We start from the raw sequence: 17,676 nt of genomic DNA on the forward strand, positions 1-17,676 counted from the left end.
AGCTTAGTGTTCAATTGTGTTTTAGTGTTGAATTGCCTTTGATGTTGACGTGTTGAAAGACGGAAAGACATACTGTACAGTGTTGAAATCTAGCATGAATGGTAATGTCTCTATTGATTATAGTACAACTCGCAGGATATTAAGCAGACGATTTATACACAGCAGATAATGCAGAGTTTACTTGTGTAAAGAAAGGTTATTTACTCTATTCTGCATGTTGAAAATTTATTTTAGGAAAGAGCACACTAGTTGTATCAGCAGCACGCAACCTCTGTACTTATGAAAGGGAAGACTTTTAAATTGTTCAATGATTAAAGCATGCTCTAAAGACTTAAAAAAAAGATTTACTTGTCAGTATTGAGCTGACTGACCTTCTTTATAAAACCGTAAAGTGCACTAGCTGACAGTGGTGATTGTCAGGTAAATTCTAAACCACTTTATGTCATCAGTCCACAGTAATGGTATTTGAAAAATAAAGCCTGGAAAATGGACTTCACGGAAACCTCGTCAATTGTCAAGCATTTCTCATGTTGTGAGGTTGCACTATATTGCTAAAAGTTCTGCTTTTCTTTCCTGGATTGATCGTTTTAATATACAGCACATTAAATGTCAAAAAGACAAATAACAGCAAGCGGAACATTCAGGTTCATCTTTTTAAAGATATTTTTTGTAGGTGATATTTCTGTTCAGAAATTGGATGGTAAATATACTGTCATTTGAACAGCAACTACAACTATGCCAGAGAGTATGGAATGGGCATACTGTAATGTACAGCAAATGTAAAGGAATAAACTGAAAAGTAGACAATAAGAAAAAACACACACATTCCCCAATTTTTCTGCCCAGCTTTTAAAAAAACAACACAGGTTATATTTGACTGAATGTTTTAAATTGTCCCTTTTTGTTGAGGTACTGTAAGTGCATTTCTCTCCACAGACAATACATTATTATTAATAATAATAACATAATACAGAACCAAATTAGCCTCACTGGACAACTCACCTCCTATCATTTTTTTACCCATATTTTTTGTGTAGTTCTGAACTTTTTTTATTGTGCTAAAAAACAAATTGGGTGAAATTGGAACTACATGACGCTTACGTTTAAGAAAACTATTTTCTTCTTGACCTCACAGAATGTACGAGTTTATAAAATAGTTTTATCTCTTCAAGGTGTAGCTTTAGCAACTTGGAAGCAGAACACACATTTAAAAATACACAACACTCATTATTTTATGATAAAAAGTGGACAAATATTTGTACTTCCTGTAGTGGTTCCTCACATTTTTTTTATGAACTAGGCAGTAGAACCCACCATTAAATCCACTGAAGTATTAAACTGAAGTGCTTTCTCATTTCTACAGTATACCGCTGCATTTCTCCTACGAAATCTTTCCTGCTGCAGCAGGAACAATGAAATGGTAGAATGTCAGTCAAAGAAAATACAGATCTACCCTGAAGCGATGCCGGTGCCACACAAATCTGTGGTTTCCTGGCAGATCTTTTTGGCACACTTTTCCCCTGTCTGTGTGAAAACATTCTGCATGTCTACTTTGGCACTTGTATATGGAACCTTAGGACAATGCCTCACTCAGCTGTGCCAGCTGACACTTCTGGTAGTGTTATTTCAGTGTTCGCCTCTCTCGTACCTCAGTGCTAATGTAGCAGTCCTGTCTTTGTTGAAAAACTGGTGTGGGTGTAAACAGTAACCTTTTATAGTTAGCTATTAAAATACTCATCGACAATAACAGCCACAGATTTGAATTGGTTTTTATGTGTGTTTGATTCCATTTACTCTGATTCCTTTTTTGAAAAGGTTAGCTTTTTAATGCCCGTTAAGAGGGAGGCAGAACACAATGAGTGATAAAAGATTTTCTGCCTGTTCTTGAACATAATGGAAACTAAAATGTTGAATATTTTATGTATGCCAAAAAACTGTGCATCAGAATTATGCACTTGTCATTAAGGTGTTTTGATTTTATAACAGTGCTATCTCATTCAAAATATGAATGTTCATATTGACATGCATGAGAAATATTGAAAGGTCTCTTAAAGAAGGAACAGCACTTTTTGATACATTTGGCAAATACCTGAAGATGACAGGACATTCTGAGCTTTCACCTTCATTGTAAGTATTGCTGGGCCATTCTCTTTCACTTGTTTAAAGACAGTCTAAGTTGAGGCACAGGCAAGAGAGTGCTGACTGGAGTGTTGACTCCTGCTATGAGTTTCTGTCTATGGAGTTCGCATCTTCCACCCATGATCAATTACATTTTCACTTGTTACACCAGTTGCCTCCCTAATCCCTAAGAATTGCTGGTTAGTTTTATTCAGCTGCTCTAAATTGTCCCTAGAATTAACAGGGCTGGTCTACCTATCTAAAGTAGTTGCTCAGCATTCAACAGGGAGAGGCTCTGGTGCTTTTAATCTAAACTCTGTTTTTGGGGTCTGGGACTATACTGTACTTATGTGGGTTCAACAGGAACAATATTTCCTTCATTTTCCATGTTAGTCAAGAGTGTTATGCTATCATACCCTTGTATAATTGTCTGAACTTGGTATTGTGATGCCACAGGGGTTGTGGTCATCACATGCATCATGTCCAAGGAGGACAGAGCCAGGGAATATGAATTAGGGCATATTTTATTTCACAAAGTAAAATAAAATAAATCTAGCTTGTGGGTTAAGTATATAGAAACAGTTTGAAAGCCAGCACTAGAATTAAAAGTGAAATACGTTTTGATAATCTTAAGTAATTTCACAACATATATTTGAATATAAATTTTAAAAATCAACATAATAGTGAATACAAATTCAGTTGTTTTTACCTTTTATAAAAAGCGTTATTTTTAACTTCATTTTATTTTTTATTTAATAATACTAAATTCTTTATATTGTTGTGCTTCTTATCTGGCATCACACAATTAAATATTGGAAATGGGAGGTATATAAAAATATTAATTAAATAAGAATTTGAATAGCTTCCAATTTTCTATTTTCTAATAAAACACAAAAGTAGAAATTGCTTTATTTGTGTAAATTCTGTATGACATATAACCATCGCACATGATATAACAATTTTTATATTTAAAAAAACTGTGCATCACAAGGTTTCACATCCCCATTATACTTTGTATTTTTATGTGTAACACAAGACCTGTTTTCTTGTCTATCTGTTTTATAATAATCAATACATTTTTATCAGACAGATCTGGTCTCTTTTCTGCCCTTAATTGAAGAGAAGCTCTGACCTATGCACTAGTTTTGCTAAGCCTTGGTGTTATCAACCTTGCATTGGACAGTGCCTGGAGAAATCAATATCATTATACAGTACATTACAATTGGCTTGATGCACAGACAGACTGTTCTTTTGGATCCATCACCATCTATTAACTTAAAATCTTGTTTTATGTCCCTGGAAAAACCTTGTAAGGTGATTATCGCTCTCTACAATACAATAAAGCTACAAATCTTTTTGACCCTATAAAATACTAAATCTGGCAAATTATTGTTCAGAATGAAAAGCTGCCCACATCATTTAAGTATGATTCCTTCAGTTTCATTTTAACAGCCCAAGCTGTATGTAGACATCTTCATTCACAAGAGACAGATCCTTTGTAATATGATTTTTTGCCCCATCAAATCAGCATTATGAAATTGAGAATGTGGAAGAAAAATATATATTGCATATTTACAGGACAAGATAAATACAGTAAAGCAATTAGAGAAATTCTTTTTCCATAGAATGTCATTCCCACGGTACAACAGGATGAACATAACGTAGAAACAATTGCATTAAATTGCATTAAATTGCTTTCAATTGCATTAAAAATGGAGAACAGGAGGCACTACATTCCTCGGAAATGTGGTGGTAGTCTGGAACACACTACCAGACTGTTGAAGCTGCCACCATTGCTTCTTTCAGAAACTCCTGGATGTGAGCTTCAGATCGATTAGCTACTAAAAACCCGACAGGCTCGAGGGGCTGTGAGGAAATAAGAACTTTGTGTTCTTATTTATAACCACCCAGCCTGAGATCGGCAATTGTTCATCTGGTTTGCTTTGCGGCTAAAACCTTTCTCCTTCCTGCACTACATCCTGCCCGCGGATAATAAGGATCTTTGGGTATGCTTCTCCAGCATACCCACCTGTCATGTTTTGATGTGCTAAGACGTCCACATGAGGAGGGTTAATGGCTGATCACCGGAACGGCACATTTAGCTCTCACATTCATGGAGTTACGGTTGTTTCAAACAATGAGTGTGTACTGGCCAACTAATGACCCCACCCCCTGTGGTGCTCAGCCAATTATGTTTCTGCTTGGGGAATCACCGTCGCAGTTGGCTGAGGACATGGCCCATGCTTTTACTGGCATTGTGTGGCCATAGGAATCAACCTAGGCTCTAAGGGAAAGATGGATTTCTAGAGCCATTTGTGCAGGGACTGCTGTATTATTAAAGATCCCATCACAGATAATGAACTTCACTACTGTTTCACTGAATCCATCATGCTGTGCCATCTGGAAGTTTTATGAGGTATTCATTTAATGGAATCTGAATGATGACATGTAGAGTAGAGGGCTTGTAGAAACACGTTTCTAGGAAGAAAGCAATGTTCAGCTTTAAGCTTAAAAACAAAACCTGAACTCAAAGCACAGTGCACAATCCTATCCATCTTACTCTTCGAGGGTTTGAAAAATAACCATCTCTTCCTTAGCCGTTTACTTGTATTACAACTCACTTCAGCCCCAACATAAGATTGGTCTCCATCTATTCCTCAGCCAGTATATACTGTACACATACAGTACAGTAAAGGACGAGAGAGGAAGGTGTCATAAATACTGCATAAAACCATGTACCATAAAATCAGAAGACCATCAAGAATAATTGAAGTGTCTCACAGGCTCATGTAATAACTTAAACAATAAAGAGTTCTGTCTTTTGCATAATGGACAAGTTTGTCAGTAGTGCTGAGTTTGGAGTTTGGTTTCCATCTTCAATGCCAAATAACCACCCAGGCGTAATATTGAGTGTCAGAAGTTGGTTTCAGAGCTGCATATAGTCTTAATCGGTAGGTTTTACAGCTTCTGAGTGCTGTCAGGCCATCACACGAACAATAGGCAGTATTTTAAATTCAGATTTCCAGAGAAAAGCTCTGATTATTTTCCCATCATTACTGAAATATTGCATCTTGCTACATTTTCTTAATTGTAGTGTTTATCTCAGTGTGGCAAATCAGTGTTTATAAAAGACTGTGTGTTTGATTATTAGATGAATAAACTACTCTGAGGCACATAAAAAAATCAGGGCACACCTGTCGGTACCACTAACATTTTTAAATTGGATATCTTTACATAAACTGATTTTCAAGTGCATGGGATGTCTACTCCATTGTTTTGTGTTTCATCTGACCGCGAAGATAATTTTCTAAGCAAGAGATCTGAGAGATGTAGATTGTCTATGATAATACAGACTTCATTTGAAGATTTTAAAATACAGATAACAAGTTGGATGGAGATACGCAATATACAGATGCTGGAAAGAGATAACTGAAAAATTAAAGGACTGTAGATTTGCTGCTTTCAGGGCACCGATTTATAAACCAAATTCGTTAAAATAGGTTAAAAAAGATTTTAAGGATGGTAAATGTAGAAATTCTGTAGTATACAGACACAACTGAATTCACAGATCTGTGATTAATGACATACACTTTAGTCTTTTTGACCTCTCACCAATTTTTTCCAGTCTTGCAAACAGACGACGATGATAATGATTTCCCTAGTGCAACATTAAATCCGTCTGTTAAAGTGATAATAAGCCTTAATTAAATAGCATTCTCTGAAGTGTTCTTCTGGTCCAGCTCTTTAAATAATCTTAACCTTTTCCATGTAGTGCTGACAAAGTCACAGCTTTAGGCTTGTAAATATTAATTTGTCTCAGTATCCACCATACGTTCTGTCTTATCTGTGGGTTTATGCTAGGGGGGCCTGCCTTACTTGAGGTCATACTAAAACGTGACCTTGCCTGACCGGATTAAACTGAAGTCAGTTCCTCTTATAGTTTTCTGGTCTCCTGTGTGCTCAGCAAACAATACTTCATCCCGTTTCTTGTGGGAGTTTTTGATGTCACATTTTTCTCTGTACCTGTTTTTCTTTCCAGCCTGATTTCTTAAATGCTTGAACAAGGCCTGTGTGATCCATGAAGACAAACGCAGTTTTAGAGACCCCCTGGTGCATTTTTAATTCAGAGTTACCAAAGGGCTGTACATTTCCCTTCAATTATCATTTGGTCTCTGTAGTGTTCTTGTGGTCCTAGCAAACATGTACTGTACAGTAGGAGAGAGATTGTGAGTTTGATAAATAATAAATAACTCTGACATAATGTGTCATCTACACAACCTATGTACTGTACCTGCTGCATACTATATTTCTTTGTCTTTGCAGTATGTTGCCTATGGATGCAAGATATTACTGATTGAGAAGTGGTTATTGCTATGTCTCTTTTTAGGTCAGGTGTCTGGCAATATAAAAATAATACAACTTTGTCATGTTCGTTTTTGAAGAGAGAGGTGCTTTTACCAGTACAAAGAATTAAATGATTCAGTTGTCCAGTCCAGTTCTTGAGCCCACATTGATTTCTTCTTCCGTAATGACAGCAAGTGCTAGTTTGTCCAGTAAACAGTAGCAGTTTTTTTATAATAAGAGCTTGTTACATTTCCTCTGTTTTTTATTTTTTTTTATATATTTGGTTTAGAATGTTTTGTGCACATGAGCAAATATACAAACAGATCATTTTCTGCCTTCGAGCCTTTAAACGCTTTTCACTTCACTCCATTGTCAATCATCAGTCTGATCCTTTACCATCTGCTAATAATGATTTATAGCCCTTTCTAACTTTGCGTACATGATGTTTCATGCTAATTTCTGCTTAACTTTGGCATTAGCAGAATTTTCCATAAAATTATCACCTCACCTATTTAAATGACTTGACATTGTGTTCCATAATTATTTGTAATGGAAAATATTTGTCCCTAGACGCTTCAAAGTCAGTACAACAATGTTCAGAGGTTTAGAGGCACACATAATCTCTGCATACACATTTTACAGTTATTTAACCTGATTTGAAAGAAATGTGTTTCCCTGAAGAAGACAACCTAAACGTGTACTCAAGATGCATATTTTTCGCATTATTTCTCAGCTCCACAGAAAACAAAGGATGAGCTATTCAAGTTATTAAAACAAATGTTTTTCCTGTGTTTTTCAAGAAAAAAAAAACTTATGATAAATGCTACAATTAACTCTCACATATATTACAACCAGAATGCATTGTGAGAAATGTCCCTGGGTATGTGTCCATTCCACATACTGACTATCACATGTATTGTGTACTGTATAATTGCCTCTTAGCACTGTTATGCCAGAAGTCCTCAATTTCGTTTCCAAACAATACAGAGATCAGCTAAACTTCTGACCACTTCTGAAATGGTATTCTGAAAAATAACCAAATGTTTAACTACAGAACAATGCAGAAAGGTAGTCTAAAGTTTTGGTTCAGAGCAGTGGCGCAGAATTTACTAACTGAACTACTTCACCTTAGATGTCAGCACTTTTCCTGATAAACACTTAATAACCAAGGTAATCAGCTGAGATTAATTGAACTGATACGTGGCTTGTCTTTTCTATAATTGATGGCTTTATTGGTGCGTTGCCTGGGTTTGCAGAAATGATAAAAGAACCAGGCGTCTCAGACGTGCAGGAATTAATGAAGGTTACCTGCTCCTAAGTCAGTCAGAAAATCTTTTTTAAAGTGCAGTGAATGGACTGCATGCAAAAGATTTATATTATCTTAAACTCTTAATGAGCCAAGGGAGAGAGTAATGGGCTTTGCAATGTGGTGATTGACTGATCATATACAGTAGCAACATTACAGCTCACATGACCAAACAACAGGGGAAGAGTGCCATGCTTTTACTTGTAAAGTTTCTCCCAGAGTCACAGAAAGTAAACTTTTTAAGCTTGTACTAATGTTTTATTTCACTATTATTTTTAAAACAGTGCTTTAGGATATTAAACAATATGTAAAATGTTCCCCTCCTCACAAAAAAGTTATACTCGCACTATTGTTTTTATTGAAATTTATTTTCAAAAGCACAATGATCAAGCTTTTAATGTTTAAGTTGTTTTCTTTTTGAACTGCATGATATTTTCCTGTGTTGTTGCATTAATTGGTGCAATGTTGTCACTGGCTAACAACTCTAACACCCTCGTTGTTTTAAAGAAAGCAAAAAAGACTTAAATGTAATCTGGCATGGTAGAAGCTCTTATTAAAAGTTACAACAAGTGTCAAGCCCGACCCAATTTAGTGTCAGTGAAAAGCAGTGGAAAGAAACCAAAGACCATGAAGAGTTTCTACTGTGTCATACTGTGTCTGCAGCCCATTGTTCTCAGCTGGATGAAATTAATCAATACCTCTGTCAATGGTATTGCCACTTCCTGCATTGCTATAAACAAGATTCCTTGGAGGAGTCCTTCAACAAAGAATGTAAATCTGCAAATATACTATATAATTACAGCATAGTAATATAGTTTTGGCTTGATGCCAAACTTTGTCTTTTGGGGAAAAAAGTTAAACTTAATTTAACTTCACAAATAATAGGAATACAATTCTCTGCTTAGGGGTGTTCTTAAAATGTTTTTACAGACATCAGTTAAAGTAGAGCAGTGAAGAGGCTGAATTAATTAAAATTATGTTATGTTAAGTGTGAATTAAGCTTAATGGTAGAGTATCCTGTGCTCTCCCACTGAAAAACATTTCTGACATGACCCATTTCTGCTCCTAAAGCAGAGCATTTTTATTCCCACTTTCCATTTCTTACAGCTAGACAGCACATTGCATTTGCATTCTCTTGTTTTGGCAGTGTAGCTACTGGACTGTCCTTCTGATGTTCTGTTGTTACTGGTGTTTTCAGCCTCTTCACTGTGGTGTGTGTGCATACCGTATGTGTGCATGCGTTTGTCTGTGTGCGCAAAACTGCAGGCTATGTTAAATGTTGCTTACATTTTCACATCTTTGTATTTTTTTTTCTTTCAGTATGATTACTTCAATGCTGTATTAATAAACGAAGTAGATGAAGAAGGCAATAATGTGGAGCTTGGGAAGGAATTCATTTTGGAGCCAAATGACCATTTTAATAATTTGTCAGTCAACCTTAGCCTCAGTGTTGTTCAAGTTCCAACCAACATGTACAATAAAGGTATGTCAATCGTCCTGTTGCCTCGGTTTGGGTGGGTGTTTACTGTTGTTCTGTTCTCATACCGCGGTTTTGAGTGTTGTCAACATTTTTACAAATGGCCCCTTAATGAAGGTTTTAAAAGACTGGTTTACAAAACCAAATCGCTTTATTTGGCAAGTAAATTACAGGTACAAGGAATTTACTCTGGTGTTTTGGTGCAAAAAAGAGATAGAAACAATTCAATACATATACATTTCACACTAACAACATGCACAGGTCCACCTTTCTATACACACTGCATCCTGTATTCATGTGTTCTGGTTAAGCAGGGTGACAGTCAGGGGGATGGAGGAGTGCAGGTGCTACACAGTTTTGGTTTCGATCGACCTGTAGTGTCTCCTCACAGTGCGTTTTTGAAACAGGTGGTGTCCTGGATGAGAGGAGTCATCAACGATCTTTTCTGCTCGCGTTCTTAGTCTGAGTTTATACCTCAATAGATGGCAAATGACTGCCAGTGAGTCTCTCTGCATGGCGGAAAATGCCTTGCTATGTGCCTCTAGAATGGACAGACCCGTTACCAAACCAAAGAGTTATGGAAGCTGTGAGGATGCTCAACAATGACTGTATAAAACTGAGTGAGAATGGGCGGGGAATTTTTCGGTTGGGACAGGAAACACGATCTCTGGCATGCTTTCTTTGTGATGCTGATAACATCTGCATCCCATTTGAGGGTGTTAGAGATGGTTGCTCCTAGATTCTTGAATCTCCACCATACTCATTGCTCATAACATCCACCAGGGTGATGTCCTCTGTGAACTTCAGTAGTTTGACAAAGGCATTGCTGGAGGTACAGTTGTTGGAATACAACGAGTAGAGTAATCTCCATATTACTAATATGGAGATAACATAGACTTGAGGTGCACCTATGTTCACATACTGTACAAGCAGTTTGACAGATAAGAGCCCATCCGCACATATCATCTAGTGTTTGTTAGGAAGTTGATGATCCACTGGCAGGTGAGGAGGGACATTCGGATGAGACACTTTATTGTGGAGTTCTGGGATGACGGTGTTGAATACAAAGCTCAAATCAACATGAAGGAGTTTCGCATACGTTCCTTCAGATTTCAGATGTCGCAGGATACAGCAGAGGCAAATATTAACAGCATCATCCACTGACCCCTTAGCTTTTTAAGCAAATTGAGACACAAGAAGCTTCGAAATAACTTGGGGTTCAAGTTGTCATAATGATTAGTAAATAATAAGAACAGCACAACTGCTTACAGTACTTCAATGTTACAAAATAATTCCAGAATATTCTTAAAGAAGATATCTTAAAACTCGTAAAAAAATTAGGGGTTGTCTGGAAAATACAGAAAGCTTTTTTATCATATTGTATTACAACTAAGCAAAAATGCTAAACAATCAAGAATATTAAGGGTGTAACCAACATGTCATGGCTATAATATGCAAAGGAACAAGTAATAGGTTTATTCCATGCTGAAAAAAAGAAGAAAGAGAACACAACGTTTCGGCCGTGGAGCCTTCTTCAGGTGCGGTCTGCCTGTGTCCAGTGTTTCTGTCCAGACTGTGGTCACTGAGCCTGTCCTCTCTGGACAGCCAGGTCTGCCTGTGTCCAGTGTCTGTGTCCAGGCTGTGGTCACTGAGCCTGTCCTCTCTTGAAGAAGGACACCTGAAGAAGGCTCCACGGCCGAAAAGTTGTGTTCTCTTTCTTCTTTTTTTCAGCATGGAATAAACCTATGACTTCTTCCTTTGCAGCCTACGCATGCTGACGCAGCTACCCACCTGAACTACAAATGGCTATAATATGACAACAAAGAATGCTGTTGTGGGGAAAGAAGAGGAATCATTTCTGTCCCACCAAATGTATGGGAACACTCATAGTGCTATATGCAGTTCTGCCAATACTGTAGTACTCAGCACGACAAACACTGAACAAGTTCCTGAGTGAGGCTTTGATAAGACCTTGTAAGTGTCTTCCTTGAGGGTACAAACCATCTGTGGAATGACGCTGGGAAGGAGTGGCCAAAATGCAAAATAGATCGCACAAGACAGAGCTCAGTGTGGGTATATCCTTGGGAATGTGAGGCCAAAGCTCAGCAATGGCTCAGTGTTGCTCTGTAACTCTGCCTGCAGGTTCATCAATGAAGCGAGCAAGGCAGTACTTTGCTTGGCTTTGGGCATCACGCCACTCTCAATGTGTCCAGACACGTGCAGTAGAAGTTGTGAGGTGTTCCAACACCTTCACACCACTATCGTGACTGTTGGGTGACTTGGTCCTCACTATGAATGATATTAGAAACCTCCTGCTTATGGGCAACAATTTAAGCTTGTGGTGGTTAAGTTCTAAATATTTATAGTTAGACCTTAATTAAAGTTCTTATCTGGGAATTTGCATTATTTCTGTTTAAAACACACAAATTAAAAAATATAATTACAGCTGTAAATAGAGATAGGGTGGTGTAAAAAGAGGATTAATTAGCTCTGTGAATTTTAAATAAAAAGTTGTAATTTAATTATTAGTGATTGAAGAAAAGTGTTTTCTTAGTATTTGGAAGCTCAGGAGAGGAAGATGTAGAGCATTTAAAATCAGCGGAAGAGAAATGTAGCGCATTTAAAATCAGCATATATATTTGCTTTTACATTGATCTGTTTAAATTGGTTTGAGCCTTTGGGGAACATATCTGTAGAAACATGCACATGTTATAGGAGTAATGACATTGGTTATAAATTATTTCAGTAGTGAAAATGTATCACACAAGGGGAAAAGAGGAAACATTGTACAAAAAACAAAATTGACTTTAAGATCTGTGAAAAATGTTTTCATCTAGCCAAACACATTCTATGCGAATATTTTATGTATACCCCTATTTCTTAGTATATTGGTTTGCCTCTTGGACAAAATGCCACAATTGTGCATTTTGCCTATGTTGCCATTTGTCAAGGCCATTACAGATCCTGACACACAGAACACATTTTAAAACTTATTGTATTCCTTTACATTTACCCCAGACTCAAGCCCAGTGATGCAAACAGTTACACTGTAGCAATTTTAACAGATACTGCAGTGGTGTGCAATTCTGTTAAATGAGCTCTGATAAGATTTTCACCTAATGGTATTAACTATTTAAACATAATTTAGAATTTTAATCCCAAAACAAGAATGTATTTTCTCTTGCTACTTCATATGAATATATTTCATTATAAAAGACAAGATATAATACTAATGATAATTTTAGTCCTGAAAGTGCAGAGTATAAAATGTTAGCAAGGAGAGGACGGAAATGATACATTTCAATGAAAATTCAGTCTTGTTTTAAAAATGATAGTAGGCAATGACCTTAAAGTCCTTCTTGTGTCTTGTGGTAATATGGTTTTACAAATCCTTTTAAAGGAACTGTGGTGAATTCACAATGCCTAAAGACACAGAAACTGAGAAATGGAAGTAATTTTCTTCAAACGTACTGATCCTTGGTAATGTTTATTTTGGTACTGTCAGCCTTCTTCGTGTTGCTTCTGCTTCCTTTTTGTTCAGTTCTAATGAACATTTCATGGCTTTTTACCCTGGGTTGTTTTCAGTAAAATGAAGTAGAGTGAGCTCCCGGGAAGGTAAATTAACTTTTAGTCATTAATCCTGTTGCTATTGTGTTTGTGGCACACTAATTCCGAAGGTAGAAATCTGTGCTGAAATGGCTTTTTGCTGTGAAATAAATGTTAAATGGGCTTCCTTTTCAAACCTGTCTGTAGAATCAATAGTTAGTGCCACCTGTGTGCATAATGGGCCTTATTCTCATTGAACACACTTTTTCTTTAGTTGAAATGAATTCACAATATTCTCGACAAAAGACACCAATGAAGAAACTGGCTTTAACTGAATTGCATTGTTTTCTGAAAGGGCAATGCAGTCCCTTTTAAAGTAGTTTTGTTTTCTAAAGCTGATTGTTCTGCAACATGACAGCCTGTTTTCAAGGAGGTGTATGGATGCAGAAATATACAGTAGTCACTCACAAAACTCACAGCAAACTCATAGTTCTTGTTTCTGCCATTCCCAGCCCGAAAATGAAAGATCTCAAGCTGTGTGCTGCACCTTGCCAGTGTGAACCTCAGCCAAAGTAAAGTAACAACAGGGCCCAGGTTCAGTATTTTCTGGACTGTTGGGCTCAAATTACACTTTTCTAACATTTTAAAGGATATTTATTTAAAGGATTATGCAGGATTAATTTAAACATCTGGGCTGACACGTTACTATCAATGCAAATGGACAGGTACCCTAAAGTGTAGTATTACAGATCATGATTAGTCATGGTATTAGACTTGCTTATTTGAGTAAATATTAGGTAATCCAGAATTAGTAATAATTTAACTCTGTGAAACACTGGAAAGGGTTATGTCATGGCTGGAAAGCTTATAAGCCTTCAATAGTTACATATAATCAAACTGTTACATTTTAGTGAAATAGTTTAAATTGCTTATATTGAATATGCTATTGGTTGAAAGCATTCATAAAGTGAAAATTTTGCAACTGTACATAAGCACTAGGATTTTGAGTTATCCTAATTGGTGAATTTCTCATTTAATCCAATGCCAAGTCAAAATCATTTTGAAGTGGGAGCTTTATATGTATTCAGCTGTTACCTCCATCATCACTTGGTTTCAATCTGTCAACCAAGTGTACTCTTTATCTAGATTCTGGGTCTTCTTCGATTAATTTATCTGCGCCTGAGAAGGATCTTGACATAATCACTTTCAATAAAAGATAATTTGAAGTTAATTTAAATTTGGAATGCTAGAAATTTAAATTTATGCTATTCTGCTCTAGCTAGTTTAATCAGATTATATTAAGGAACCCATTAGTAGAGATAGGTTCTAATTAAAGTTGGGGAAAAGTGTGACTATCTTTACCACATTTTTGTTTAATCAGAGTTTATTTCTTATGACACACTTTTATTCTAAAATACTGTAGTAAAAATATATATTTCTAAACACTTTAAACTTTATAAGTTCCTTATTTTTTTCAGAAATGAATTACATGATTGGGCATATTTCAAGTTTTTTCTTATTTTTGTTCATACAAAAAAGAATATTTTGAAAAAAAAAAGAGAACACACACATCTAGAACAGAAAACACTGGAAACAGGATGGATGAGGACATCACTTCCTGTATTTTTAACAGTTCTTGTCCCTTTGTTTTGAAGATCTGCTGGGGCATAGTAGCCTGTACAGTGGTCTGTGGGGGGGGGGGTTGATCCCTTGATTGGATGCTGTGTCCTGCTCCCTGGAGTTTGCCATTTCAACCCAGCCAGATTCACTGGCTGGGCCTCCCTATTCTTACTGCTCCAATATTTGCGCTTGAGTTTAAGTTCTTCCAGCTGAAGTCAAGGCTTGTCTGGCTGCACAGACAAGGAGCAGAGACTAAGGTTGCATATATTGTTGTTAACCTAAATTGGAATTTAACTTAAAAAAAAATAATAATATTCAAATATTCTATTATTAAAAAGTGAATGCACAATGTGGTGGAACCTATTGCTGTACGGGGAACCAGTTCATTTTATGTGAATGCTGTTTCAAAAGTTAAGACTAGAAAGACCATATAAAGGTTATGATCTCTCTTTTAATATCTTGTACATACCAATATACAATTATTATTTTTAGATCATAAAGCCACTTATCTTGTTGAGGATTACAGCGAGTCAGAGCCTCTCATGTACAGTAAGCGCAATGAGCAATTGGGACTGAGCACTCTTTCCTCGGGCATCATAGGAGAGAGGAGACAGAAGGAGTACTGTCAGACCAACCCAGCATACCACTGGGAGGTGGGAGGAAACCAGAGTACCTGGTGAAAACTCTTGTGAACATAGGGGAGAAGATCCAGACTCCACACAGAGAGATGCCTGAGACTGGAACCAGCTTTTAACTTTTTTTTTTTGCACCAGCACCAAATCTGAAATCATCAGTTATTTCTTTACATCTTGGCAACTGACTGAAATCCCCTATAATCCACAGCAAGAATAAGGAAGAGCAGACAAATGTCTCACCGGTTATTGGGTCACAGGATAATTTTTGAAACTTTCATTTTCTTTTGTTTTGTTTTTAAATCCTCTTTGAAAAATGTCTGATGTTGTCCGAGTCTAAAAAAACTTTTTATAGGATATACAGTATATATATAAAACAAGTCAATTATCAGGTAATCATTTTCTAAATAAGATTCTTTTCCTTTTTGAATGTATTCGTTTCAGATGACAGTCCTACTCTAACACCAGAGAATGAACAGGTCTGCCACTAATATTGCTGAAAATAGATAATCTTGGCTTGACAGGCTCTTGGAAGAAGTTGATAGCATGTTTTGACCGAATGATATTCATAGCTCCTTTAACTGGGAAATTGAAAAAACCTACCTAATCAAAAATGGATGTGGTTCATCACATTTCAATATCTTTTGAAGCAGACTCTAGACACCAAATATATATTTTTCAAGGCACATAGAACGTTTGATTATTATCTGCATTCATCAAACTATACAGAAAAAAACTGCTTTTAAGTATTGCTATAAAAGTGTTTTTTCTTGACAGAGTTAATGCTCTTATACAAGCACATGACATTGCTTGTGAAAATGATGTCAGAGTCTTTTGTAGTGATCAGCTTGAATATAAACACACAAAAAATCTGTCTCAAACCATGCTGTACAGTACCTTGTCATTGTGTTTGATGGAGCACTGTCAATATGAGCAGAGGAATTCTTCACATATTTGTGTTTTTAGACACAATATAGTGAAAGGTTTTTCTGCAAAATAATGGCTCTTTCTGTAACAGTTCTTAACAGTGAAAAAGTACATTGTGTTTTCTTGTTAACAACTTGTAAAGCATGGTAGCCAAAAACGTGCACACCTATGCAACAACTTATTCTATATACAATACAAAAAAGAAGCCACTGGCAAAAGATAGAAAATAGCAAATACTTTATGTCTCCTATGAGATAAATGTATTGTACATATATTTCATCTTAAACTTAAATAAGGCAATATTTTCATTGACAGCGTGGATTCCTTCATTCAAAATAATGCGCATGAATTTCGGAACACTAGATTTTAGAAATCTCTCCATAGGTGTGGTGGTAAATCTGTCTATAATTGGTGGTGTACACATGAACTAGGTTTGAAGGCGCACCACATGTGTTAGTGGGTGGTGCAATTGTGCTAATTCTTCATATTCAGCATGACTGTGATGGCTTTGAAGCAAAGGCTGTTTTACTGTATGTGATTGTGCTCAAGGTCATGTACAATTAAACCATGGTACAGTAGTGTGAGAACTACAGTAGAAAATGCATTTTTGTTAGAAAATTGTTACTGTGTTAATGAATTGACATCAGCTGAAGTTAGTGTCTGTCATCTTTTTTTTTCAGATTCTGCCATAGTGAATGGGGTGTACTGGTCTGAAGCATTAAATAAAGTATTTGTAGACAACTTTGAACGTGACCCATCTTTAATATGGCAATACTTTGGGAGTGCAAAGGGATTCTTCAGGCAGTATCCAGGTACTGTATATGTCTTGCATCTCTGGTGAGCACAGCAGGGCCCTGAGATACTGTGTGGTTATAATTAGCTAGGTTGTGAGACATCTCCCAAAGGGTTTTTAAGAGATAAGCTGAGAGCACTTTAGTAAGAGTGAGTGACAAGAAGACAATCAGAGAAGACTTCAGATCTCGGAGAAGGAAAATTAGAGGGTTCACTTCAAATGAGCACAGGACCATGGCAAATTATTCATGGAATACAGCGGTGGCCATACTGTATAAAGAACTGACTCTTCTGTCTCATGTTCAGTGACCAAATTTAAATAAGCAGAAAAGCTTTGTATATATTGGAGTGGAGTGTGGTCAGCACAACAGATAATAACATAAAATTATTTTTACAAAATGTGTTCATATTTATTGGTCCTTTTATGAGAGAAACAATTGTTTGCTGAAAAATTTGAAATCACATAATGTTTTTTTATATAGAAAGGGACATTTTGAATGAATTTTAAATATTTTAAAGTAATTATTAATTTATTAGAAGTGTGTTTTTCTTCATTTTCTCCCACTTATTGTATTCCCAGGTATTACATTTTCAATGTTCTGCCATAAAAAACAATTAGCAATAATGTTGAATATTACCGCTATAAGATAAGATACCTTCTGCGCTCTTTTTTTATCCAAGAAGGTTATAAATCTGACTTAATGATCTGTAGAACCCAGAAAACGGAATTATCACTAATTTGGTGTTAACAGAGTACAGCTCTCTTTTGGCTCCTGATTTATAACGTTGTGGTTGTCACGTTGTGTGCAGGTATAAAATGGAACCCAGATGAGCATGGGGTTATTGCTTTTGACTGCAGGAATCGAAAATGGTAAGGTGTTTTTATTTTTTTTTATTTTTGTGCATGTAGAATT

The 17,676-nt window shown here is 36.3% G+C and overlaps 1 protein-coding gene across 2 annotated transcripts in view; it reads left to right on the forward strand.

Moving 5' to 3' along the window:
- The window catches only part of cacna2d3a (calcium channel, voltage-dependent, alpha 2/delta subunit 3a), a 180,020-nt gene that overhangs the window by 63,933 nt on the left and 98,411 nt on the right, over nt 1–17,676 (forward strand). For both annotated transcript variants that reach the window (XM_006631128.3, XM_015348334.2), the window contains exons 5-7: nt 9,089–9,251; nt 16,651–16,782; nt 17,573–17,633. In XM_006631128.3, coding sequence (XP_006631191.1) covers nt 9,089–9,251; nt 16,651–16,782; nt 17,573–17,633 — 356 coding nt within the window. The remainder of the gene's footprint in view (nt 1–9,088; nt 9,252–16,650; nt 16,783–17,572; nt 17,634–17,676) is intronic.

Source organism: Lepisosteus oculatus, chromosome 4 (assembly GCF_040954835.1).
Source record: "Lepisosteus oculatus isolate fLepOcu1 chromosome 4, fLepOcu1.hap2, whole genome shotgun sequence".
In the NCBI taxonomy this organism is placed as follows: Eukaryota; Metazoa; Chordata; class Actinopteri; order Semionotiformes; family Lepisosteidae; genus Lepisosteus; species Lepisosteus oculatus.